This window comes from Chenopodium album, chromosome 1 (assembly GCF_948465745.1).
Source record: "Chenopodium album chromosome 1, dcCheAlbu1.1, whole genome shotgun sequence".
In the NCBI taxonomy this organism is placed as follows: domain Eukaryota; kingdom Viridiplantae; phylum Streptophyta; class Magnoliopsida; order Caryophyllales; family Amaranthaceae; genus Chenopodium; species Chenopodium album.
Window position 1 is genome coordinate 5174667 of NC_137834.1, and position 27907 is coordinate 5202573.

At 33.3% G+C, this 27907-nt stretch overlaps 3 protein-coding genes and 1 pseudogene across 5 annotated transcripts; 2 read left to right on the plus strand and 2 right to left on the minus strand.

The window, feature by feature from the left end:
* The first annotated feature begins 8094 nt into the window (after positions 1-8094).
* On the plus strand, positions 8095-12308 carry LOC145640875 (GDSL esterase/lipase At3g26430-like). Its single transcript, XM_081692109.1, has 5 exons — positions 8095-8416; positions 9481-9690; positions 9790-9959; positions 10508-10778; positions 11873-12308. Exons 1-5 carry the CDS (start codon positions 8164-8166, stop codon positions 12124-12126), a joined length of 1158 nt encoding a protein of 385 aa, XP_081548235.1. The 5' UTR covers positions 8095-8163; the 3' UTR covers positions 12127-12308.
* A 20-nt stretch (positions 12309-12328) lies between these two features.
* Positions 12329-15388, minus strand: LOC145640886 (GDSL esterase/lipase At3g26430-like). Of its 3 annotated transcripts, XM_081692118.1 has the most exons (5): positions 14980-15388; positions 13711-13908; positions 13339-13508; positions 12847-13114; positions 12329-12728 (listed from the first exon to the last, which is right to left on the minus strand). In XM_081692118.1, exons 1-5 carry the CDS (start codon positions 15245-15247, stop codon positions 12472-12474), a joined length of 1161 nt encoding a protein of 386 aa, XP_081548244.1. In that variant the 5' UTR covers positions 15248-15388; the 3' UTR covers positions 12329-12471. The 3 variants fall into 3 exon arrangements, with proteins under 3 accessions (XP_081548244.1, XP_081548258.1, XP_081548251.1); XM_081692132.1 differs by lacking the exon at positions 13711-13908 and having other exon boundaries at positions 13339-13505; XM_081692125.1 differs by lacking the exon at positions 13711-13908 and having other exon boundaries at positions 12330-12728.
* Positions 15389-16609: 1221 nt separating this feature from the next.
* LOC145638435 (GDSL esterase/lipase At3g26430-like) lies at positions 16610-19588 on the minus strand (annotated as a pseudogene).
* Positions 19589-26811: 7223 nt separating this feature from the next.
* LOC145638527 (auxin-binding protein ABP19a-like) lies at positions 26812-27438 on the plus strand. The gene has a single exon (XM_081689542.1). The coding sequence runs from the start codon at positions 26812-26814 to the stop codon at positions 27436-27438; it is 627 nt and encodes a 208-aa protein (XP_081545668.1).
* Positions 27439-27907: the final 469 nt, after the last annotated feature.

Below are 27907 nucleotides of genomic sequence, written 5' to 3' on the forward strand. Positions count from 1 at the left end.
GCTGGGGGTCAGTGGTTTGGTGGTCGTGGCTGGTGGAATCGGTGGGCCGGTGGAATCGGTGGGTTGGGGGTCGTTGGGTTTGTGGGGTCGGTGGTTTGGTGGTTGTGGCTGGGTTGGTGGTGGTGGGTTTCTTTTTTAAAATTGGGTTGAATTTTTTTTTTTTTTTTTAATTACTTGATTAATACTTAATTGTATACCCTTATCTTTCAATAAACATGTTTAGAAAATTTTGCCTCGGCCTCCGCAAACCTCCCCAAAGTTGCAACTAAAGTGGACCGGAGGTAGTAGTTTCTAAGCATAACCCGAAATCTGACTCGAACTCGACTTGCTGACCCGAATTGCCACCCCTAATTGGTTTAAACTAAAATTCAAGTTATTTTGTTACAAATAATTTTTTTGGATAAATTATTGTTGAATTTACACCACTATTTATTATTTATTTGTTCTAACATTTAACTATGACCGTGCATGGCACGGGACTTAACCTAGTATCATAATAACATCATAAACTTTGTCTTATGCTTATTCCATTGGTTTTTTGTACGATTTCAACTGTACATCTTTGATTGTAATACCTGAAATTTTTAAACATGATTTATTATAAAATTTATATTATTAGCTTAATTAATTTTTAATCTCTATTTTAACAAGTACGAATACTTTAGTCTTAATTTTATTTTATGATTATATTATTTGAAAGCTAATTTTACGAAGGAAAGTATTTATTACGGAGTATTTTAAATTTATTTCGGGTCAAATGATATTTTTATGTCCCGTTAAATGTTTAAAGATTTGCATTATCCGAGAGTATGAAATGACCAAAATACCCTTGCTCGCACAAAATGACAAAATCCACCTCTTCCATTTACCTTTTCTTCTTCACGGCTAAGTATTGAAGGCCATTAAGTTTTGCTTGTTCTTTTACTCGTTTCTCAATTTTGCCCAACCAATCAAAGTTGATTGAATAAGCTTAGCTCAACCTTGAGCTTATCCAACTCCTTCACGGCTAAGAATTGATGATTCAAAGTCACCTTTTGCTTCCTTATAATTGGTTGCTTAATACTCAAGCTTATCACTTTAGCAAACTTCATCTTATGATTCCTACCCTTCATTTCTTTCAAGTTCTTGGAATATATTACCTTTGCTTGAAATGGTTGCTGCCATCTCTTTCCTTGCCACCAAGCTCACACATTGCAACCACGTACTCTTCTTCTTCCTCCGTTCATGGCATGCTTGGTGACGTAAGAAATTTATGAACTTAAATACAATAATAATGTATGTGGACTATACGGTAATGATTGTAGTTTAGCCCAAAATTTAAGTGATCCATTTAAGTAATTATTATTATTGGGCTTGTTATGTCTTTTTATAGAGTTTGGGTTTAGCTTTATGTGTAGAGACCGTTAGGCCTTTTTTAATGCATGATGGGCGGATTAGGGAAGGGGGTCTGTATAAATAGATCAAACATCTAGGGTTATGGTCCTTAGTAGTACATACGTATAGACTCTCAGTTATATCCCATCAATAGAGAGAAACCCTAGAGTGCATATCTATCTACTAGAAGATGCATAATTTAGAATTGAAGGGACTCGATCAATTGATATGAAGATTCAAATATATTGTAGGAATTAATCCTAACAAGTGGTATTAGAGCCTCCTTCATATTAGATTAGTCGAGTTTTATGGATCTATTATTCAATCGTATGAGTTAAATAATTTGACAGTTTTACGCTTGTTATTCGGTTAAATTATGAACATATTGTTTGATTGTATTATATGCCCCGCTACGATTGAATAATTTGACAGTTTTACGCTTGTTATATCGATTGGTCTTGTAAGTAGAATCCATACCTATGACATGTGGGTATGTGCGGAGTATGTTGACCATGATTGGGTGCACCATAAATGCATGTTGCCAAACGTCGAGATCATCGGTCATGACCCAGTAAATGTACTTACTCTCTCTCGCCAGATGAAGAAATTGCTGAACAACTCTTCTTCCTTCGGACATCTCCATCCTGAAGTCATTCCGGCAATTGCAAATGTGCCGGATATTTGGATGATCATTAGGAAATTGCTCTGCAATAGTTGACATGATGTTACGGGGCGCAACCTTGGACTTTGTCATGTCACGCACATTATGAATTGCGACCGTTTTTGCTATTTTCTGCGACCGTTAGAGACGGTCGCAAAAACCTTAATTTTTAGTAGTGTGTTTTGCACTCGAACTCAATCCGCTCACTTTACAGTGACCCTCTTGGTACACAATTATTGGGTGGTTATGTGTCCCAGTGTGATCATTTTTCGCAATAATCTTCCAACTGTCGGTGCTGACTTCATAATATATCTTGATGTAGAATGGACAACCATTAGCTTTGGTTTTTGTGTCCTTCCGTATCGCGTTCTCCAAATCTCTCGGCTTGCTCCTTCGTGACCGATCACATCGCAAATACCGATACGGCCGACCATCTCTGGTTTTGTTATAAGACGATTTCACCAAAATAAATCCCAAATTTATGGAAACACCATCAGCCCATGTAACTACATCGTCAAATGTTGGAAATAACGTATCCGTGACAAAATTCCCACTATAATTCACACCGTCACCGCCGTCTTCAGATTCCATATCCTATACAAATTAAACAAAACATGTTCTATGTCATCATGTTATTTTTTATAATATTAATAATAATATTTATGAAACAATATTACAACTATTAATATTATTAACATTAATAACTAATACTACTAACAACAATCATAATAGCAACAACAATAATCACCACCAACAATAATAACAACAATTACAAAACAAAATACTCTAACAATAATTAAAAATTACTACTACTACTACTACTACTACTAATAATAATAATAATAATAATAGTAATAATAATAATAATAATAATAATAACAAATACAAAACAACAACAACAACAACAACAACAACAACAACAACAACAATAATAATAATAATAGTTGTTTCGCTTCGAGAGTATGTGGCTTTCCAGGGATGATTGCAACAATGTGGTGTCGAGCTCGTGGAAAAATAGTGAGGGCCTAGCTCCTCATATGAGGATAGCACATTGTGCGAGTGATCTGAAAAAATGGGCGTCGAAGGCTTTTGGTGACACCAAGAAAAAGTTGAAGAAACTGGAAGAGGAGTTGCGAACTGAACAGGCTGGTCATGTCGATGCCTCCATGTTAGCGAATTGCGAAAGAATTTCTGGGAAGTTGGGTGAGCTTCGAAGACTTGAGGAGAGTTATTGGTATGCAAGGTCTCGTGCTAATGATTTGCGTGATGGTGATAAGAACACCGCTTATTTTCACCGTAAGGCTAGCCAGAGACGCAAGAACAATCGGATTGAGGGGCTGACGGATCACGATGGCAATTGGGTTTTGGATGACAGACATGTGAAAGGGATGGTGGCGGAGTATTTTTCGCACCTGTTTTCTTCGGGTCTGCCATCGGGGTTTGAGGAAGCACTTGAGGGTATCGATAATCTGGTGACTGACGAGATGAATGTTGCCCTTGAGTTGGAGCCGAGTGCAGATGAAATTAAAGAAGCGCTTTTTCAAATGCATCCGAACAAAGCACCGGGCACTGATGGTATGCATGCTCTATTTTTTCAAAAATTTTGGCATATTGTTGGTCCTGATATTATTACTCTTGTCAAAAATTGGTGGAGTGGTTCTGTTGATATTTCAGAAATAAATCGGACTTGCATTGTTCTCATTCCAAAATGCAATGACCCGAAATTTTTGACTGAGTATAGACCGATTAGTTGTTGCAATGTGATCTATAAAATAATATTTAAGACTTTGGCGAATAAATTGAAACCTTTGTTGAATGATATTATATCGGTCAATCAGAGTGCTTTTGTTCCGGGCCGTTTGATTACTGATAATGCACTAATTGCTTTTGAGATCTTCCACTATATGAAAAGAAAAGGGGAGGGGAGACATGGTTCAGTGGCGCTGAAACTAGATATGAGTAAAGCATATGATAGGGTTGGAGAAGGTTATGGAAAAAATGGGATTTGGGGGAAGATGGATTGAGAGGGTCATGAAATGTATTTCGAGTGTCTCTTTTTCTTTTAAAGTGAATGGTGACATAACTGGGAAGGTTATTCCTTCTAGAGGCCTCAGGAAGGGTGATCCTATCTCCCCGTATCTATTTTTGTTGTGTGCTAGATGCTTTCTCCGGTCTGATTTCGAAAGCGGCTAGGGAGAAAAAAATCCATGGGGTAAAAATTTGTAGAGCCGCTCCAAGGGTCTCTCATTTGTTTTTTGCCGATGACAGTATACTTTTTGCTAAAGCTACTCTGCAGGAATGCTCGAAAATTGCTGATATTATCAGAGTGTATGAAAGAGCGTCTGGTCAGAAAGTCAATCTAGATAAGACAGAGGTGGCGTTTAGTAAATGTGTTTCGGCGGAAAGGAGGAATCTGATTATTGAGACTCTTGGTGTTCGAGAGGTGGAAAGACATGAAAAATATTTGGGTTTACCAACGATAATTGGTAAGTCCAAAAAGGCTATTTTTACCTGCTTGAAAGAGAGGATTTGGAAAAAGGTGAATGGGTGGAAAGAGAGATTGATGTCGAGACCGGGTAAGGAAGTTCTCATTAAGGCCGTGGCTCAAGCTATTCCAACATACATGATGAGCATATTCAAGATTCCGGAAGTATTAATTGAAGAAATCCACGCTCTATTGTGTAAATTTTGGTGGGGGTCGAGGGAAGATGTGAAGAAGATGCACTGGCAAAATTGGGAAAAGCTTTGCTTACCGAAGGCTAAAGGGGGTATGAACTTTAGAGATTTGAAGTGTTTTAACCAAGCTCTCCTAGCTAAGCAACTTTGGCGGCTATACACTAACGAGTCAACTTTGCTCCATAAGATTTTGAAGGCGAAATACTTTAAGAACTCGTCAATTTTTGAAGCAAATAGGGGTTTTGATCCTAGTTTCTCTTGGCGGAGTATGTGGGGAGCGAAGGGCTTGTTGAGAGACGGGTTGGTGTGGAGAGTGGGAAATGGTTCAGATATTGATATATGGGCTGACTCGTGGCTGCTAGTTGATGGTAAACCTTGCAAAATCCCTCAATTGGTGGATGGGGGTGGTAGTAGGAAGGTGTGTGATTTGATGTATGATGATAGAAGTGGGTGGGATGTTGCTAAGATAGAGAATATAGTGGGTTTGGGATGGTGTAATGCAATTCTCGCTACTCCCCTGCCAACGAATCTGTGTGCAGATAGGAGGTATTGGGGGGGGGGGACAAAATCTGGAATTTATGCCGTTCGTTCGGGCTACTGGCTGGCGAAAATGGGCAGTGTGGAGGGGCAGCATGATAATATTGGTGAAGATGTCTGGAGCTCTGTTTGGAAGATCTGTGGTCCTCCTAAACTCCAACACTTTATTTGGAGCGCCGTGAAGGGGAATTTGGCTGTCAAAGCCAGGCTCCATTACCGCCACATTGTGAACGAGAGATCGTGCCAGATTTGTGGGGCTATAGAGGAGACAATCATACATACACTCTTTGAATGTGTGGCTGCAAAAGAGATATGGGAACATAGTGATCTAAAGGCGAATTTGGTGGATGCACCAAATGAATCTTTTGTGGCTCGATGGGAGTGGCTTATGCGCAAATACACACCTGAGGTGCTTTGCTCGATGGCTGTGCTGATGTGGGCTTCGTGGAGATGCAGGAATCTTCTAATTTTTGGAGACGAGAGACCCAATTTCGTGATGCTGGCAGCGGGGTTCTGCAAATTGGTGCAGGACTATAACTCCTGCGCAAGTAAGGTTATAGTGCGGGCTGTTGGTCCAGCTAGCATTACTAGCTGTGATAGGTGGATGCCTCCTTCCCCTGGGTGTGTTAAATTTAACACGGATGCTTATGTTCCTAGTTCGGGGAGTGCAGGACTTGGTGTGGTGGGGCGTAATGCCGAGGGTGTTCTCGTGTGCGCTGCAACGAAGAGAGTATATGGCTCACAACCGGAATACATAGAAGCGATGGCTGTGTTATATGCTTTGAGATTGGCGAGGAGATTGGGTTACAAGTCCATTTGGATCGAATGTGACGCGGTAAATGTGGTCAAGCAGGCGAATGCAAATAGCGGAGGTCTTACCCCTTTATTTGTTATCTATGATGATATTAGGATTGATAGAGCTTGGTTTGATAGTTGTGTCATTACTCATGTTAAACGTTCTTGTAATACCGTTGCCCATCTAGTTGCGAGGTGGGATACGGTAAATAACTCCGAGTATGTACGACTTGACTCTTTCCCCCAAATATTATGACTTTGGTGGGATTAGATGCTTCTTAATAAATTTGCTCTATCGATTTTCCTTCAAAATAATAATAATAATAATAATAATAATAATAATAATAATAATAATAATAATAATAATAATAATAACAACAACAAATACAAAACAATAATACCCTAACATTAATTACTAATTAATATAATAATACTAATATTTAAAAATTATAGCAGCAACAACACCGACAACACCAACAACACCACCAACAACAACAACACCACCACCACCACCACCACCACCAACAACAACAACAACAACAACAACAATGATAATAATAATAATAATAATAATAATAATAATAATAATAATAATAATAATAATAATAATAATAATAATAATAATAATAATAATATTACTAATAATCATTTTTTTTTATTCCAATGAGGCAAAGCCAAAGAACTAATAATCATATTAATACAAAACAATAATAATTACATTAATTATCAAATACTTAATCACAACAACAATCACAAGACCACGAAAAAAAAAAAACTTAATTAACATTAAACAAAAAAAAAAAACTTAATTAACATTAAAAAAAAAACCCGGAAAAGGGACATCCGCCTGAAACATCCGCCTAAAATTTCCGGATCCACCATGGAACATCCGGAAGTTTCAGGCGAATCCTTACTTCCGCTTGAAATTTCCGGATGTTCCATGGTAGATCCGGAAATTTTAGGCGGATGCACCATGGGACATCCGAATTTTTTAGGCGGATGTCCCTTTTCCAGAAAATAATTAAAAAAAAAACAAAAAACTTACAGAATGTTCCGACGCATTCTCCGACGTACGAATGTTCCACTCGTCGTCTATAACCCAAGACCCGTCGGAAAATTTTATGATTAAATTTTTTAAAAAAAAAAAGGAATTAAGGTGGTCGCGGGGATCGATTATTTGGTTTTAAGGTCGTGAGGACCGATTTAGTGGACTCGGGATAGTAATGTCGTAATTTGAGGGGACCGTTTCATAAAATGTGTCCATATGGGGAACAAAGTCCTTTTTATAACACAAATTGCATAAAGGGCATTTGTCCATTCAAGTCAAAATGAGAGCATTAGTATGTAAAATGGGAGCGACGAACAACAGTTCACTTTTTTGGTGTGTGTTGAGACTTGAGAGTTGATAGTAGCTAATAAGTTGGACCTTGCACCTAAGCATATGCAACTATGCAAGTAATGCAACAAGTGTATTGAGTATATGAAATTTTTTTTTTTTTTTCCAGGGTTTTATTCCAAATGATTAGGTGATTCCTTCTATTTGTCCTAGATAATTCTCATAATTACTATACTTGTATACTTCGTATTACAAATACATATAGGATATAGCTCATTATTAATCTTTTGCACAATTCAGATTAAAAAAAATAGTAGCCTTGGAAATCCAATCTAGCTATAAAAATGTTTATTTAAGGTACTATTATTAGTTATTTTTATATAAGAATTGGACTAATAGTTAGCCAATAATGATAGATAGGGAATTCAAAAGTTAGATAAAATTACATCCATTTAGAGTACATACTACTTAATTCACATTTTAATTGATAAGCATAATGACTATTTCTTCCAAATTTAGCCAATTTAATGCTCAAATTAATAATTATGTCAGGATTAAAAAAAAAAAAACGGAGAAAGTAATATTAACTGTCGGTCGAAATACATTAGTCAATGAAATATAATAATCTTCCTTGAACCAATTCCATCTTAATTGGTCCCATTTGTACATTTTAGTTCCCTCCTTTTGGCCCCTTCTTATATTTATGCAATTGCTCACACCACAAAATAAACAAAACACACAAACACACATTTTCTCTCTATCCTCTCATTCTTTCCTTGTAGAAATGATGGAGTGTGGCAACCTAAAAATTGTACCATCCCTAGCATTGGCATCAACTCTAGTCGTGCTAGCAAATTGTGCAATGGAAAACAAAGGTGAATGCATGTTTCCAGCTATCTTTAACTTCGGAGACTCGAACTCGGACACCGGTGGCTTGTCCGCGGCGTTTGGCCAGGCAGGACCGCCTCACGGCGAGACCTTTTTCCACTCACCTGCGGGGAGATACTGCGACGGCCGCCTTGTCATTGATTTCATTGGTAATAATGTTTTTCTTTGTTGTTGTAACTCTTATCATTATCAAAATCATTTTCACCTTTCATTTGTGTCCTTATTTGGAGTATATCCTTCCTTTTTAAATCCCATTTTAGCATTAAAATTTTACAAACTTACCATATTATAATGATATATTTATCCCTTACACATTTAGTACATGCATTTTTTTTTAATCTGGCATAAATATATAATAAAATCATATTTCAATTGATATAACCATTTAATGTTTTATTTATATATACATTTCTAGCTTTATATATGCAACTGTAACGTCTGTAAGTGAAGATCGTATATATCATTTTCCTTACATAGTTTGAATAGTGATTCCTATATATATATATATATATATATATATATATATATATATATATATATATATATATATATATATATATATATATATATATATCCAAAATATTTGTTGCATTGTACGTACACTCATTATTGCATCTTGGAAGATCAAGACCAATCTAAAAAAATCATTGTACTTTATTACTAAGCATGGCTTTTATTTTGTCCTCAAAGAATAACAAAAGAGTAAAAGATTATGATTTATTCATAATTTGTTTGTATCGTTAGGTCCATCGTACTTTTAGAAATTCGAAGCATATAGGATAATAAAACTGGTTAAAAGATATGTATGCACGAGAGTATGCCCTATTATTGTTGTTTGTCAATTGTCATTATGTAGAAGCTTAAACCAACAGGAATCATTGGGATCCTGATAAAATCCATTTTATAAACGTTACACCCTAAAACTATAAGATTTCATTGTTTTGTACCAATAATATTGTTTGCATAATTAGGCAAATATTCCGTAGATAATCACTTAGTTATTATTCAGGATTCATTACCAATTTACCACGCCCTTAAATGTAAAACCATTTGTTTTAAGAATTTATATATGCGATATATATATATGTCAAGATATAGTTGATAGAGTTTGAGTTTCACATTATGACCTCATTGACTACATACATTTAATTTGAGTCAAACTTATAAAACCATAGTTGATCGTTTTTATTTTTAATACTTTTTTTGGTAAAAGCACAAAGCTTGGGACTTCCTTATCTGAGTGCATTCCTTGATGCCGTGGGATCGAACTTCAGCCATGGGGCCAATTTCGCAACGGCTGGGTCGACCATTCGACCTCAAAACACAACCCTTCATCAAAGTGGGTTTAGCCCTATTTCTTTGAACATTCAATTTTACGAATTCAGTGACTTTCATCGACGTACCCAAATTATTCGTAACAAAGGTCAATTTTGATTATCCTTTCTCCTTCAATTTCTTATTTGGATAAGGTACATCATATAAAACCATCTACGAATATAATTATCTATGAAATTTTTAACAGGACATGTTTTCAAGGAATTGCTACCAAAGGGAGAATATTTCTCTAAGGCTTTGTACACTTTTGATATTGGTCAAAATGACTTAACGGCTGGATTTTTCCTAAACATGTCAACTGACGAAGTTAAAGCAAATGTTCCAGATGTTTTAGGTCAATTTACTACTGTTATTAAGGTAAGAGAATGATATATTTTATGTTTTTTTTTTTCCATGTAAAATTGTAAATATATATGTTTATGTTTTCCAGTGGCATTTCTGTAAATAAACCAACAAAATATATTATTCAACATGGTATTTTCGTAAATAAATTAACAATTATGCGGCATGTATTTAATAAAATTGTTGACTTATTTAAAAACATATCACTAAATACATACTTTCCCATTCTATTAATATTGCAACAAGGAGGAAATTACGTACGCATCCCAAAGCACATTTTATATGCTAAATATCTATAATTGTATAAGAGTAAAAGTTATAAAAAGTTGATATTGTGAAAGTATTTTATGAGACGAATCCAATAAGATCCCACATGACTATATTTTACTTAACGTATAAATTTATATTATAAGGTCAAACAAGAGTGATGAATAGTGTAAAAAGTCCATTGTTGCAATATTAATAGAACGGAAGAAGTATTTTTTTGTGTTCACGACCTACATCAATTTTGGAATTATAAATTACGAATGATGATGTATTTTTCCATTTGAATGGTTGTATAGGACATATACGATCAAGGAGGTAGGTATTTTTGGATACACAATACAGGACCAGTAGGATGCCTACCATACGTGATGGACCGAGTGCGAATCACGGCAGGCCAAGTGGACAAAGTAGGATGTGCCGGCCCACAAAACGAAGTGGCCCAATATTTCAACCGAAAGTTAAAGGAAGTTGTGGTCCACCTAAGAAAAAAGTTAGCCCATGCTACCTTAACTTATGTTGATGTTTATTCTGTCAAGTACGATCTCATTAGCCATGCTACTAAATATGGTAAGGTTTCTACTCTTTTACAATTTTAATTTATGAGTTATGATATATTCATGGTTGATGCACATCTTAGGTGATCTAATTCTCCTTCTAATTCTAAATTCATTAAATTTTGAAAAAGAAAAAAAAAATTATGATCATGTAGTGATAGATGTACGACTTTTTTTTAACGTAATAACCAGAGGCGGGGCTACAAATCCTAACACTGAAAATGACCCGGTGTAATTTTGTTAAATTGTGCCTTAAACTTCTTTTTTTTTTTTTTTTTGACGAAAAATATTTTGTGAAATCATAAATTTTGTGATGAAATTAAAGAATAGATTATTGATAAACAAGCTCTCTTTACTTTATATAAGTAAATTTCAAAAACAAGAGTCCTTCTATAGTAGTTTTACTCAGAGGTCCTGTGCGATCGACCACCCTATACATGCTCAGAACCACCCCGTTCATCGTAGTTATTGATTGGCCTGGTATGGTGTCATTGATTATGGCGAAAGACAACAGTACTGAATCTTGTAATTGGCACTAGTAAGTTAAGTGTGTATAATTATAGAGGTTGAATATCAAACAGCATATCATAATTACGATGGAAGCTAGGTCCAAGAAGAAATTATCTTTAAAATGTTAAATTGGTTGTGATTGTAACAATAGAGTGTGACTTAATTAACATTTTAAAATGTTAAATTAACGAAGTATTAATATACTAAGAAGCAATAAAACATCCTAACTTACATGATACTAGGAATATGTGGATGTAATTATTTTTGGTGTTTAGAGAGCCACAAGGGCGGGGTGAGAATCGATCCCAGGACCTCTTAGGATCGGGACGTGAATGTAACATTTTAAAGAATCAATACTAGTGACACATGGTGTATGAAGGAATAATGTCAAATAGTATGATTTGTTATAAGTAAAGGGACGTGCAATGTGGAGCTTTATCCTCGACAACTTTTTGAAAATGCCAATATGATGTGGTAATCAATAACTCTAAGCATGCGTTTTAAACAACATAGGACCATCAACATTATAACCCCGCATTATTATAAAAACGTGAATGTAATTTATTTCAATTTTAATTATTTGATCGTTTTATCAAGGTTTTGAGCATCCACTAAGGGCTTGTTGTGGTCACGGAGGAAAATACAATTATAACGAGCACATTGGTTGTGGAGGGAAGATAACTATCAAGGGCAAACAGATTTTAGTAGGAAAAGCGTGTAAAGATCCTTCGGTATCTATCAATTGGGACGGTGTCCATTACACTGAAGCAGCTAACAAATGGATCTTTGATCGGATCGTTGATGGTTCTTATTCGGATCCTCCTATTTCCTTGAAAAATGCTTGTCATTAGCTTTAGTTATATTTTTAATAATTGTGTACTCTTTCATGATTGCCAACCTAGACAAGTATTGAGTTGGCTTAGTATGCGAACTCCAATTAAATAATTACTCGGAATTTGTTCTCAGGTCTTTCAATTAACTTGGTGTTTAAATATTTGATATTAACGCAATGTCATTCACCAATTACGTACTAGTATATGTATTAAATATCTAATTTAATTAGAAATTGCATGCATGTAACTTTGTTTTTCATATCAAAACTCTAATAATCTCAAGGTTCTATTTATTGTGTTGATGAACCAAATGTACCTAGTATGAATTTATTCTACTTTTATAACACATCCAAATATGATCCATTAGTCCTTGTAGCATGCCCTTTTCAATGAAATAGGCGGATCCGAATATGATCCATCAGCTAAACGATCAAAGATCCATTTGTTAGCCGCATCGGTGTAATGAGCTCCATCCCAGCTGATCTTGACTAGTGGATTGTTGCAAGCCCCAACTAAAATTTCTTTACCATGGTCCATAAACCTTGCTCCACAACCTTTATGCGAGTCATAGTTATACTTTCCTCCTTGTCCACAACATGCTTTTAATGGATATATAAAACCTACATAGTATAAGACCAAAAACACCAATTAATTATATTTATCTCATCACGACGAAATTTTAAACAAGAATAACAAAAAAGAACAAGAAAAATACTTAACATTTGTATTAAGACGTACCATATTTGTTAGCATTGCTAATGAGGTCATACTTAATTGAGTAGACATCAACATATGTGATTGAGGCTAATGGCATGTCTTCTCTGAGTTGGGCCACAGTTTTCTTAAGCCCAATGTTAAAGTATTGGGCCAACTCATTAATAGGGATTGCACATCCAGTTGAGTCCATTTGGGTGTTAAGTGGGAGGCCATCCAGCACATACGGTAGGCATCCAAGTGGGCCCGTATTGTGTATCCAATAGTACCTTGCTCCTTGCTCGTACATGGACTGCACGCATAATTAAGAATGTTGTAAAACTCGGAAGGTATCTTATACAACGGTTGCATAACATCAAGTGCATAACAAGTTTTACAAATTAATTTGTAATAATAATGTTCGAAAGGAATTAATGAGCTGAATTCTACTTCGTAATTAGATGTGCCACGTAAATTTTAATTAGGTGTAGTTACATGTGTGTATTATATAGAACATGAAAGTGGTAAATTATGTACCTTGGCATATTTCTTGAATTGATCCAACATGTCGGGTATGGCTGCCTTAACTAGATCGATTGACATGTTTGGAAAATAACTAGCCACCAAATCATTTTGGCCAATATCGAATGTGTAAAGAGCTTCCGAGAAATAATCTGCCTTTGGCAATAATTTCTTGAAAATATCTTCTGAGCTCAACGAAAGGAAAAGGTTAAGAACATAATTTAAAAAGGATGACCCTTAGTGACCCTTTTAAGGCCTCTAAAGTTGAGTTTATTCCCCAAATAATTACACCTTTAAAACAAAGATGTTATAACATGATTACATAAAAAAATATTTAGAACACAACGCGAAAAATAAAAGAATAGAGAAAGTATGTAATTTAAGTACCTTTATCACGAAAGATCTGGGAGCGTTGATGGAAATCATAAAATTGATTAGACTGGATTTTAAGAGAGAATGGGCTATAATAAATGGTAGTTTGAGGTCTAATAGTAGACCCTGCCGTAGCAAAGTTGGCTCCATGGCTAAAGTTGGATCCAACTGAATCAAGGAAACCATTGAGATATGGAAGTCCAAAGCTTTCAGCTGCATACACAATTTCATGATGATTTTTATTATAAATCATACGACAAGTGCTCATTATTAGCTAATAATAATTTAATACAAGTACTATTTATATGAAGATTGAAAGATGAAGGTTTTCAATATTATTGCAACAAAACAATATAATTACATACAAACATACACACTCAAACAATGATGGTAGGTAGCCACACTTGATCAAACTCATCAAAGTGACCACGGATTTATATCCTATATATGTATGTACTGCTACCTCCATCCTATAATATCTTTTTTTTTTTACATGTTACGTACTGCCTTACATCTTTACCCATCAATAATTTTTTTTTTTTTTTTTTTTGAAACAAACCATCAATAATTTTGATTGTCCATTAGCACAAACTATAGTTTTTTATTTTATTTTATTATTATTATTACTATTTTAATATACAAAGTATATTGAGGACATTTTTTTGCAACGATAATTTTTATTTATAATGTACTCGTATTTAAATATTTAAATAGTATGGACTATGGTCAAAGCTATAAGTAATTATGAGTACTTGAATTATTGTGCAAAATGGATGAAATATTGTGAAACTCAGTAATAAGTTTTTTTTTATTATTATTATTATTATATTTTTAAAAATGGTTTGCTTGAACTTTGAAGCATTGGGTGTCACAATTCGAGGCAAATAAGTTTGCTCAAGCCTAGGTTGAAGTCAAAATTCTAACCCAATTCATGATAGTCTGGCTATGACCGTAATTTAATTCAATTTGAAAGTAGCAAATTCAACTAAATATATTGTAATATTTTGAGCTTTTGACATATTGACAATTAAACGGTGAAAACAATGTACTTGTATATTTTTAGACTTATAATCAAATATCCAAAATAGAGAAACAAATAACATACTATAAATTAGAATACGTTACTAATATTCCGTAGTAACTAACAAGTTCTCATGTACGTACATAAAAAGCTTTTATAACAAACCTAGATAAGACATTAAAAAAAAGTATGAAAGAAATTAACCAAAAAAAATAGAGTGCTAGAGTGGAGAGTTGACATTAAAATTTTAAATTTACACATACCTATAAAATCAATAATGTGACGTCCATCGGAGTATCTTCCGGCAGGGGCATGGAAGAAGGTCTGACCGTGAGGCGGTCCTATCTGGCCAAACGCGGCCGATCTGCCACCAGTATCGGAGTTTGAGTCTCCAAAGTTGAAGATCGCCGGGAACTCACACAAGGATGGTGAAGTAGTACTAGTACTCAAACTTTGACATGGATTTATCATAGACACGCCAATTACTACAATGGCCAATAATAATGCTTCCACTGCTTTAGAGCCATGCATTGCACAATAATAATTGTGCACCGTATTATGATTTAAGCCAAAGTATATATGAATATATTCTAGTGCCCTTTAGTTTGAATTTATTTTGATAAGATAGAATAATAAGTGACTTGAGATTAGCAGTAATAGAATTAAGTAGTTAAAAACTACTCGTATATATGTAGTATAATTAACTCAATACCAAACAAAAGTTTGTGGTACACTAGCTAGTTATAATTTTCTTATTTTTTAATATTGTCATTGTCTCTAAAATATCAATTTTATACCAAGTATTTTGTTTTTAATACTGGCTTAGCTTCTTGGTAGTCGTATAAGGGAAGCAAAATTTGTCCTTTTATGCTATAAAATTTGGATTTTTTGGTTGTTTTGATAATGTGTGCCTATATGGGTTGACTCAGATTGCAATACTTAATTTGTTTTTTTTTTTTTTTTTTTTTTTTTTGAAACTTGTTAAGATCTTAATTAAATACTCCATTGTAATTATAGCTAGATCTAGCTTTTCTATTTTAATTGGATTTTTCTATTTGGTATTTGAGCTAGTTTATGCAATAAATTCACCGCTAAAAAAATATAACCGTGTAGTAGAAAAGGAGAACCCATATTTTATAGAGTTATTTATTTCTATTTCTAATGTACATAACTTATTTTTTAAGTGATATCCCTTTGATACAAAATAAGAAAAGTTTATTAATTACTTACAATATTAGATAGAAAAATGACTAAGAGAATAAAAGTAATTTAAACAGCTCTGAAAGTGGACACTCGTTGCAACCTTGCTTGAACGCATTTGTATCAATGGATAACGCGTACTAAAGGTGATGATGACCCTATGATTAGACAAGAATCAAAAGCCATAAACAACCACTACTACTAGTGTCTATTAGTTTAATTTGTACTTTAATTAATTTTTAATCAAGATTGTACAAGAATTAATAGGATCTCCTTGCAGGTTTTGCATCATGTTGTGCCATTATTAGTGATTAGTTGTCTCGACAGATCATATCCCGTACCAATTTTATACATTATGTTTGGTGGAAACGTTGTATATATGTGGTAGCACAACCAATTACATCTTTCCAAAAAAAAAAAAAAAGTTATCTAATACTTCGTATATAGTACTCCCTTTGTCCCTTTATTAGACAAAGGGACGGAGTGAGTATGTGGTAGCATAACCAAATACATCTAATATATAGTAGTATGTGTAAAATTAATTAAGATTATGTTTTTTTTTAATAAACTCAATGAATACAATAGATTCGTGACTAGGTATAACATGGTTGGAGACCTACATTTGCATGGATCAATCTCATCTAAGTTTACACTAAGGAAAAGAAGGGCAAAACTTATCAAATTAACTCATCACTAATGCTTGTAACATGCCATTTTCAATGAAATAGGAGGATCCGAATATGATCCATCAACCATTCGGTCGAAAACCCATTTGTTGGCATGCCTCTGTTCAATGAGCTCCATCCCAACTAATCCTCGCCAATGGATCTTTGCAAGATCCAACCAAAACTTCTTTACCATTTTCCATTATCTTTGATCCACAACGCTTTTGCATGTCATAGTTATTCTTTCCTCCATGTCCACAACAAGCCAAAAATGGATTTTCAAAACCTATATGTATGAACAAAATGAAAAATGTTAAACGCGTAATTTCTTTTATAAGAGAACGAGAATTACAAATATTTTTGCACATTAAACAAAGAAGGGGAAATGAATTAATAATCAAAATAGAAACATCGGAATTTTAAAGGAAACAAAGAGAGTATCATTACATTCTTTAGACACTTTTATGAGCATAGGTTGAACTTTATTTCAAAATTACAAGTAAGACGAACAAAACTGAAACTTACCAAATTTTTTAGCATGGCTAATGAGGTCATACTTGATGGAGTAGATGTCCACATACGTGATGGCTGCTAGTGGCATTTCTTGTCTGAGTTGGGCCACAATTTTCTTAAGCCCAGAATTAAAGTCTTGGGCCACTTCGTTTAATGAAATAGCACATCCAGTTTGGTCCATTTGGGTTGCATTCAGAGTTTGACCATTTAGCATATACGTTAGACATCCAAGTGGACCGTATTATGTATCCAAAAGTATCTACCTTCTCGGATATATACTTCCTGAATAGTAATGAAACAATTACTTCGTATGAGACAAAACTTGATACCCTACCCGATAGATAAGCTTATGAGACAAAATTTGATTAAATCTAAAGACTTTTTGAAATACAAATCACGTCTGATTAATGGTAATTTTGGATATTGAATGCAACTAGCTAGGCTATCAATAGCTCAAAGGCGTCAAACTAGTTGAAGACGAATAATTATGCGTACCTCGACATATGCCTTGAATTGATTCAAAATGTCAGGGATTTTTTCTTTCACTCGATCGATTGACATATCAGGAAAGTAGACGGACGTTAAATCATTTTGTCCAATGTCGAATGTGTAAAGAGCTTCAGAGAAGTATTCTGCCTTCGGCATTAAGCTCTTAAACACATCTCCTAACCTCATGTAATACCGAGGAAAACTAAATATGAGTACAAAATATATAAATGATATATATACTCTTACTTTGTCAAAAATGACTTGTAAGTCGTAACACTTTCTGCGAATTTGGTTACGAATTATGCATTTGTATATGTATATGTAATATTTAAAGGTTCCACATAGTTATCGTAAAATACTAAAATTATTAACTCTTTATCATCTACTATAGCTCTAATTTCATGGATAATTTTCTACTTTCGAAATTAATTATTTTACTAAAAAAAATAGACATAACAAATTTATAATTTGATCAATAACGGAAATATCGTAAAATAATAAAGCATTAATTAATGTAAGTAAACACATGCAAACCCAAATTTAATGGAACAACTGATAGAGTATAAAACATATTCCTGGGTCTCAACCATCAGCTTAAGCTTTTGGTTGAGATGGTCCACTAACATGGTATCGGAGCCAGCGTGACACAAAAGGTCACGGGTTCGAATCTCATCCACCCCTTCTTCAAAGTGGAATTAATTCGCGCCAGGTATGGGTGGGCCTGTGTTGCATCCACATTATCCACATTTCAAGCCCAAAGGGCCTTTCATGTGAGGGGGAGTGACAACAAGTAATATAAAAGGGGAAAAAACATTATATTATTAGTTTATTAAATACCTCTATTACGGATAATCTGCAACCGTTGTCGGAAATCATGAAATTGATAAACTTGGACATTCAACGGGAAAGGGCTGAATGAAGTGCTATTCTGAGGTCTAATGGTGGCCGCTGCCGTTGCAAAGTTGGCTCCATGGCTAAAGTTAGATCCCATTGAGTCGAGGTACGCGTTTAGGTAAGGGATCCCTACACCTTCCGCTGCATCAATTTTGTTACATTATAGTGAGCGACATTAATTTGTTCGTATATAGTGAATGTCAATTTGCTTAGTTGATTAAAAAAAAAAAGTTAATTTGAATTAAAATGATGTAAACAAAACTTTCATCCTTTTAGGACTTGTATTTAAGTATAAATTGATATATTTTGAATTAGTTTCGATCCACTACTTACTAATACTAACATGAAATTGACTTAAAAAAGGTCAATCGACTTATACAAATGGTACAGTGATGGCTTACCCAATTAGAGAGCCCTCACACTCATATATTTAGGAAAACAATAAGAGTTATATAGTTACATAAGCTAAGGTATGCATCAATAAATGGGAAGATGAATATGGGCATGTTCACATTTACTGAACTGAGCTGAAATGAACTGAGTTGAACTGATTAAAACTGAACTAATTGGAGCTAAATTGAACTAACTGATTAGAGCTGAACTGAACTGAAATTAAGTAAATGTGAATAGGCCATATGTGATGATGATACAAAAGTACAAGTACAAATTAAATGAAATTGTTACAAAATAACTCAAAAGACTCAACACGTACCTATAAAATCAATCAAGAGACGTCCATCGGAGTACCTCCCAGCAGGAGCATGGAAGAAAGTCTCACCATGAGGAGGTTCGGCCTGCCCGAACGTGGCAGACCAACCACCAGTATCGGAGTTGGAGTCGCCGAAATTGAATACAGCCGGAAAGTTACACGGAGAAGATGAGGACGAGTTTAGAGTATGATCATCATGTCGAATTGTTGCAAATAATTGCCTTGGAAGTGCCTTAGACGACACACCAATTAGTAGAATGGCTAATGGTAATGCTAGTATCAGTTTAGTAGCATGATTTGCAAAATAATTGTTATCCATTTTGTAAAATTATATTTCGTTTGTGAGAGTAGAAGACGGAAGTTGTTCTAGCTTGTAATTAATACAAACTTACAAAGTAGTGGAGAGATTAAGATAAAGGGGATTGTATAGAATATACTACGATCACCACTTTATGAGATCTACATAATCTCGTGTAGTATATCTAGCAGTATGCGGTTGTTTATTACTGTAATTAATTAGCCTTAAATTAAGCATTGATTGGACTTTGGAGTTAATTAAAAACTAGCATAGTGCCCGTGCGATGCACGGTTTATAAATCAAATTATTAAACCCGTAGGAAAAATAAAAATAAAAACAAAGGTAATTCATTTACTATTAAAGGACTTGGTTACTAATGGTCAATAAAAAAAATTAAAGGAACGTTATTTGAATAGTATTTTATGTTATTTGAATTTCTTTTAATTTTTTATAATGTTAATTTATTAATTGAAAAATAATTGAATAATACTCCACATATCTATATAAGAAGTGGACTAATTTATTTATATCTCCCGTTGAGAAAAAACTAAAATTTTCTTATCATATCATCCGCATCAGTAGCTACAATCAATCTAATATATACATGTTTTATTTACCCGTCGCACTCATTAAATCTATAGACACAATAATAACCTTATATTTGACCTACCAGAACATATATTTTCCTAAGTTAAGCATTGTGCCAAAAACTATATATTATTTAATAGTCATATATATAACCAACGGCTGATTAAATATAGTATACAACACAAATAATTCGTATATAGGTATGGATACTGATAATTTTATATAAATAAAATATACGGAGTATATATTACTAAGATTTATCCCTACCTTAATTATAAAAAGGTTAACAAAACTCTTATAATAGTGCATGGACATTTATACATCTAAAAACGTTCTTTTTACATATATTTTCCCCCATTTAATTTTAAAAGCCTTAAAATTGTCTCTTGAATTCGCTAAATTGATTTAAAAGGTTATGTTTATTTCAATATTTAAAGTCATTTACTATTTTCATTCCTTTTTGTTTTAATTTTTCTATTTAGAATTTATTAGACTATTAGGTTTCAAGATCAAAGTCAATATCTTTTTACCGTACAATCACTAAATCAAAGTCGCTCAACTAAAGTTTTGGACATTGCATAGCTACACAACATCCAACACATTTAATGATTACATGCAAATAATTTTAATAAAACTACGCATTCGATATAAGTTATTAAACAATTTAACTATGTATACATTTTGATAGGTTTATATCTTTCATATTAACAAAAATTTACAAATGTTATTATTATATTTTGAAAAAAAATTTAGACTTTGGAGTTTTGTATAAGATAGATAAAGGATAAGTTAATTCCCGTCATATATGCATTGAGTTTTGGGTGTTCTGTCCGGTTCACCCTTTGGGCTAATCCAGATTTGAGGATTAGTTTTAGGTTATTAGGTTCCACTCCCCTTCCGATTGTTGTTGCAGGGGAGCGAACACAAGTCCTCCCTACCAAGTGTAGTCTCAATCACCACTACACCAACAACCAATTGGTGTAGTGGTGATTGGGACTACACTTGGTATGGAGGACACGTGTTATAAAATATTATATTATATACATATACTTTTTTATATTATAAAAAAATATTATATTTTATACACATACTATTATAGTTAAAAGTATTATTATGTATAAAACAACATAAATTATTGCACATGATTGTTGTATATCTAGTATAGTACATGAGTTATGCACTATTTTTAAATCAAAATGTTAGTTTTCTAAAAAAAATTCATAAGTAATAGCATTGTTAATACGAATATTACAATTCAAAACACGAGTAATAGTTATAATATTTGTTATATCTATCCCTTTTCCATCAAATGTCTAATTCAATTTAACTTTTATTCTTCTTGTTTAGATTGGTTATTAGTTCATCAGTAGTGTTTTTTTTTTTTTTTTTTTTTTTTTTTAATGCGAGAAAAACAAAAGGTCATTGTAAAAGACATTGTATAGAAAATGAAAGGCCGATTAAAATTAAATTTATGTTCAAGATTATGTATTTTTTTCCAAGACAACATTTCAGCTCAGCATTCAGTATTTGTCAAGGAGTACAACAAACGATAACTTGTAGACTATTTTGGGTAACTTTTATCAATAAAGCATAAATAACTTTCATTCATTACAGGGTAGCTTTTATAATAGGTGCACAATATTTTATTGTACATCTGAATTTTTTTTAAAATGTTTGTATTGATTTCATAATTGATGTCAAACTAAATTCTATCGATTTTATTTAATTTTCATAAAAAAAAAAAACAATATTAGCCTTTCAAAATACAAAATATTTGTTTCCTTAATTATGAAACTTTAATCATATTGCTTCAAATTAGTTATTATTCTTTAACTTGACTATAAATAAAGATTGAAAAGACTTTATGGATTATTTGTAGTATTGGAAAGTATATATTATAAAAAAAATTAAATCAATATTTATGTTAGGAAATCATGAAAATCTTATGCATGTATAGAAACTTGCTTTTATTGTTTGAAGTTTAACAAAAATAACTATGCTTGAATATGTAAATAGTAATTACATAGATATATATTTTATACATAAGATAAGCCAATAAGAGAGTGACATTTGTCATCCTCACATTGAGGCGCTTGTCTTTTAGTATAATATATAGATAGATAGATAGATTGTTCAAATTGTTTTTTTTTTAAAAAAAAAATCTATTCATATCAAATATAAGCCTATGGAAAAATAAAATTAGAAAAAGGAAAATTGTTGTATACAATCCTAAAGGTCAGTGTAAATAAGCCAATAATAAGAAGCTAATCGATACATGATTTTGCCAAGCAATTTTAAAAGCTTGGTTCATTAGAAATTTAGAATTACTAAGGATTTGTGTCTTCGTCGTGTGCAATCTTATGAAGATAATTAAGTCCGTACATTTAGGTCGTCGTTTTGCCATAGCTAGAGGTACTAACTATCTTTGGACTAGTAAAATAGCACAAAGCCCAATTGGACAGATCCTATATATAAAGTCACACATAGGGGCTAGATCGAGCATTAGAGGACGAGGCCCATCATGGGCCTCATTACTCTAGGTGCCCAGCCATATGGAGGACTAGAATGGGTTTTGGGCTTCGTGCCCTAGTCTAATTATAATGAGATTATAAATAGACTAGGTGCCTAGGTTTGCATGTATGCAGTTTTACTGATCTATTGATCAAACCCTAATTAGCAAACACGAAACCCAACCCCTCTCAAAGTCCTCTCTCTCACACGACTCTCTCCTCCTCCTCGGTGTCGGTGGTGTCTCGTGGTGGTGGTGGTTCGTGCGGTGGTCAGTTGTCCGAAAAGGTGGTGATCGCGGTTTTCCTCAATCACTCGACCAATCTAGTGGTGGACGACTCGTTTGAACCTCATGGACTAAGTAGAGGAGCAACACTTGGGGCTCTATTCTCTCCCTGATTTTTCTGTCGAATAGCTTCGTGGAATTCACGCATCAAAGGTATGATTATGTGTCTTGTGTGTTATGCATGCGATTCTTAGTTTAGGTGCTTTATGAATATGATTCATGTTATTTCCGCCGCGTAGTACCTATAAAATCCTACATTGATTTGGTCCAAACCCTCAGTTAATTATACCTTTCACGCCTTAGTTTAAGGACGAAACATTGGCTCAATTAAGTATGTACTCCTTGGAGTGCTTAAGGGATGTCTGGTGGAAGAATAGGGAAGGCTAGAAATTAGGTTTAAGCAAGAGAGATAATGATTTTTGGTGTGAGGAGAGAGAGAATGATTTTTGGTGCCCCGAAACTGTAGAAATTAGGTTTGTATTTGTAGAGGAGACGAACAGGGGGATGCACGGAACCCTAGAAGAGATAAGAGCCGCAGAAAAAATGCGTCCAGATTCATAAGCGCGTGAGAAAAAACACGGAATAGAAATGGGAAAGCACCGTGACAAGGTGAAAATTACCGTGTCACAGTACAAGGCAACGTGCCACGTTGGTATGCACCGTGGCCCGGCATTTTAGTTGTTGCGTGATAATTCCAGTTTTTACGCGTTTTTAAAACTATGATAACTTTTGATCCGTAACTCGAACTAAGTCATATAATATATCCTTGGAAATCTTATTAAGTCTACTTGCCATCCTAATTTGAATTAGGTCAAAATCATTTGTGTATTTTAAGATATGTCTATTTTAGTGAAAGGATATCAGTTTTGGGTCGAGTTTATTATTTTGCTCATATCTTCTTCGTTTTAAATCGGAATTGGGCTTATGATATACCGTTGGAAATCTTATTGAAAGATATATCCAACCAAATAAAATTTGTATCAAAATTATAGGGTCACAAAATTAGTTCAGCTCAGTTTTGTGATGTGGACACAAAAAGAGGAAAATATGTTATGGTTTGGGGAAAATGGGCTAAGAATTGGGTTGATTTATAAAATGTATTGGGTTGAACATGGATTTAAGCACTTTAAGGATTATATACTCAACCCGACCAATAATGGCGGGGAAAGGTTGTTCATCATCGAGTTTGGTTTTGGGGAGACATTTTTAGGTGTCTACAATACTCTAAAATGGAAGGCATTCGAACTATATTTTAACACGTATCGTTGTAACATCACTGATTTACTAATTATAAATAAATAAAAATTAATGAAAAAATAAACAACCTTTAAATAAATTGCAGAAGCATACAACTAAATCAAAAATATTACCGCCACACTGAACAACTTGTCAAGTGCTAAGGCTACAAAATCCCATACACTATTACAACTCAATAAACTAAGTGAGCTATTAGTAAAAAATTTACAAACTCGTTATGAAATACTATTCGAAACAATATAATCTTTAGCTACCATCACCTCCTATTTTTTTTTAGAACATCTTAATTGTTCACCATTAAGGACAAATTCTAAAATAGATCGTTGTAGGACCGCCATAAGAAAAATTCATGACCACAAACGTAAGTAGCAAAACAAACAAACAATACACACATCGGTAAAAAACTGAGTAATAATTATCACATATCAGAATACAAAGAATAATATAATAATTATCATAACTAGCTCATCAAATAAACAATGTAATTCAAATTTACGTTACACCTTGTACTCTAAAAATTAAATTTTGTCAGAGTCAACCTCTAAAAATAATACAAACTTTTTACTCAATTAGCTCATCTATCCCATAAGTGTGCCACACTCTCTGTTTTATACCTAGCCTTGGACATAGGTAATTGGAATAAATAAAACAACAAATATAAAAACTTGAATACTTTCAATAACCAAAAAACACCTTGAACCATGAGCAACATATACATACGGGTCAAATCCAACTGTAAGGGGACCTTAAAAAATATAAAATAAAGATTGTACCTCATTCTTAATTGATGATTATTATTATTATCTCCTTACCAACATGCCAAGGACTAAGGTCTATAAGCGAGGTTCTACCAAGAATAAAATAATAATGTTCAACATTTTGATCTCATATTTATTTTCAATTCGATCACATAATCATTCACAAACTAATAAATAGTATCTGAATAATGGCATAGGTTCCTAAATAATATAACAATTTGTTTCACAAAATATCTCAACACTTATAGGGCACACATAGTAGATCCTAAATTAAAGATAGTCAAATTCTAAACTCATAAATAATAGGAAAAATACACTTTAATAATCTCAACTTTCACCTCTTTTTTTTTCAATCTCAAAAACCGGTTACTTGTTGAGAAAGATTTTTGTTTTTAAAAAAAATTCTTAATACACCTCACGTCACACATTAATTGGTCCAAAAAAAAAAAGAAACAAAAAACAACTCAGCCAGGGGTTCCTTGAGAGGTTCGGTCAGGGATAACTCGGTCAAGGGTTACTCGATCAGGAGTAACTTGATAACCCTTAATCGAGTAACTCAAGTAGCTCTGATCACACGGTGTGACTAGAAAAATCCCCCTATTTTTAATAATTAATTTGATTTTATAAAGTAAGAAAATCACTTAAAACAACTAAAGGTTAATTTTAGCATATTAGCTGTTTGTCCGAGGTACAGGCATGAACAACGGAGTCAACTGATACCATGACTGGCATGGACAATGAAGTCAATGTTGACTGCTGACATATATATATTTTGACATAAATACATTGGTATAAATTTTGTATTTATTATTTTTTATTTCAAAACTAGGCATGCTAATGGAAAATTAGAGCTTTAGATTCATGAACATGCAATTGTATTCATGAATTCACTTTTTTTGTTTTTTCCATCACACAGTTTAACTTGGCATGCTAATTGCTCTTTGGCAGGCAGAATCTTAGTTTTTAATGTCATTCATTTTCATTCACATTTTGTTATACAGAAATTTACGGTAATTTCATCTTGCTTATCAAAAGATTTTGGGTTCGTGCTGCTACTCATATTTTTCCTACGATAGGCTGTTCTAAAGCTAGAAAAGTGGGGGCCCAGATTATATCTCGGCTTTCCACTAATTGTTTGTAGGTTGTATGACTTTATCAGTTTTTGAGATATAATAATAATAATAATAATAACAATAATAATAATAGCTAAAGGAGTGGGGGCCCAGATTGTATTTCGGCTTCCCACTAATTTTCTATAGGTTGTATAACTTTATTATTATTATTATTATTATTATTATTATTATTATTATTATTATTATTATTATTATTATTACACCATTCGGGTTTAGCTAGCTAATATGCAAAAATTCAGGTTAGTTCCAATTATTAATTAATATTGTTTATTTATTTATTATTTTTTTAAAAAGTTTGACCTGCCTATACCATTGTTAGATAGAAGTTGAAAAAAAAGCTGAAAGTTAATTAAGGGAAACAAGTTAAGAAAGGGTATAGACTTGATAATAATAACTGGCTTTTACCATCATAAAATCGCTTTGTAGAAGGGTTGGCCAAGGAAAAAGAGCAAGTTAGATAGGGTCACATGCTTAATCACAAAAGTGGTCTTATAATGATGATGGTAAAGCGTTTTACACATAAATATTATAAAATTTGTGTGGTTAATCAACGGAATAGTATTTTTTTGTCATACATAAAAGCAATGGTAGCTTAGTATAGTATTATTATATGAAATCTTAGTTTCATAATATTTTTTTTAATGATTACTACATGTTCATGCTTTCTCTATATATAGTTTGCAAATTGTTGCAAAGACATACAATCAAGAAAGTAAATCCATAATACTAATTAAAGCTAGCTTAGCTACCATCCTTAGCACAAATTTTCCCTTGGCATCTCTAGATTTAATTTAAAGATGAATAATCTTCCAATTTTATTCATTTTCTCTCTTTTAGCTTGTCTCAATCATGCCATTGAACTCGATTTTTGTGTTGGAGATCTTAGTCTCCCTAGGGGACCCGAGGGATACGCTTGCAAAGATCCAACAAATGTTACCGCAGATGACTTTGTTTACACTGGATTTCGCGGTGAAAAAGTCACCTCAAGTGTTTTTAAGAACAACATTACACTAGCGTTTGTGGAAGCATTCCCAGCGTTAAATGGTTTAGGAATTTCTTTGGCGAGGTTAGATTTAGGCGTGGGTGGAGTTATCCCAGTTCATTCTCACCGAACATCAGAAATTATAATTGTTGTAAAAGGGACAATTATTGCAGGGTTTATGGACCAAAACAACACCGCGTACTATAAACAGTTAGAGGTTGGCGATGTCATGATATTCCCAACAGCTATGCTTCATTTCCAGGTAAATGCTGGTTCTACTCCAGCTCTTGCATTTGTTAGCTTGAATAGTGAAAATCCAGCAGTTCAACTCACTACATTCTCCTTGTTTGGTGGGAATTTACCTGCTGAGATAGCTCAGCAAATTACTTACCTAAGTCATCAGGAAGTAATGCGAATGAGAGGAATTTTTGCTAAAGCTTGATTTAACGTTGTGAAAATATTTTCTTCACGTGAACATTATCTATATGCAGACATGCTGTTAAATAAATTTATGCTCTTGTACAATAAAGAGTGCCTTAATAAAGGTACTAAGTGGTCATACCACTTTGTAATATTTTACTTTATCAAGCTTTGTAATGTTCTACGGAGTACTAAATAATGTATTAACTAGTTTTTGGACCAAGTTAACGTCCGGCCTACATTGTTGTTGCATGAACGAGTGTTGTGACCTATTGACCTTATACATAAAACGGATGAATAATTATTCAATCTATAAATTTAACGTGTAGGATTGCATTTTTTCATGCTGACTCCTTTATTTCAATTTTTTTTTTAAGAAACTTTATTTCATTTTTTTTTTGAAATAAGAAACATTATTTCATAATTATGAATAAACCAAAATTGTTAAATATGAAGTATATGAATAAATCGACAATTACAAGTAAAGTCGT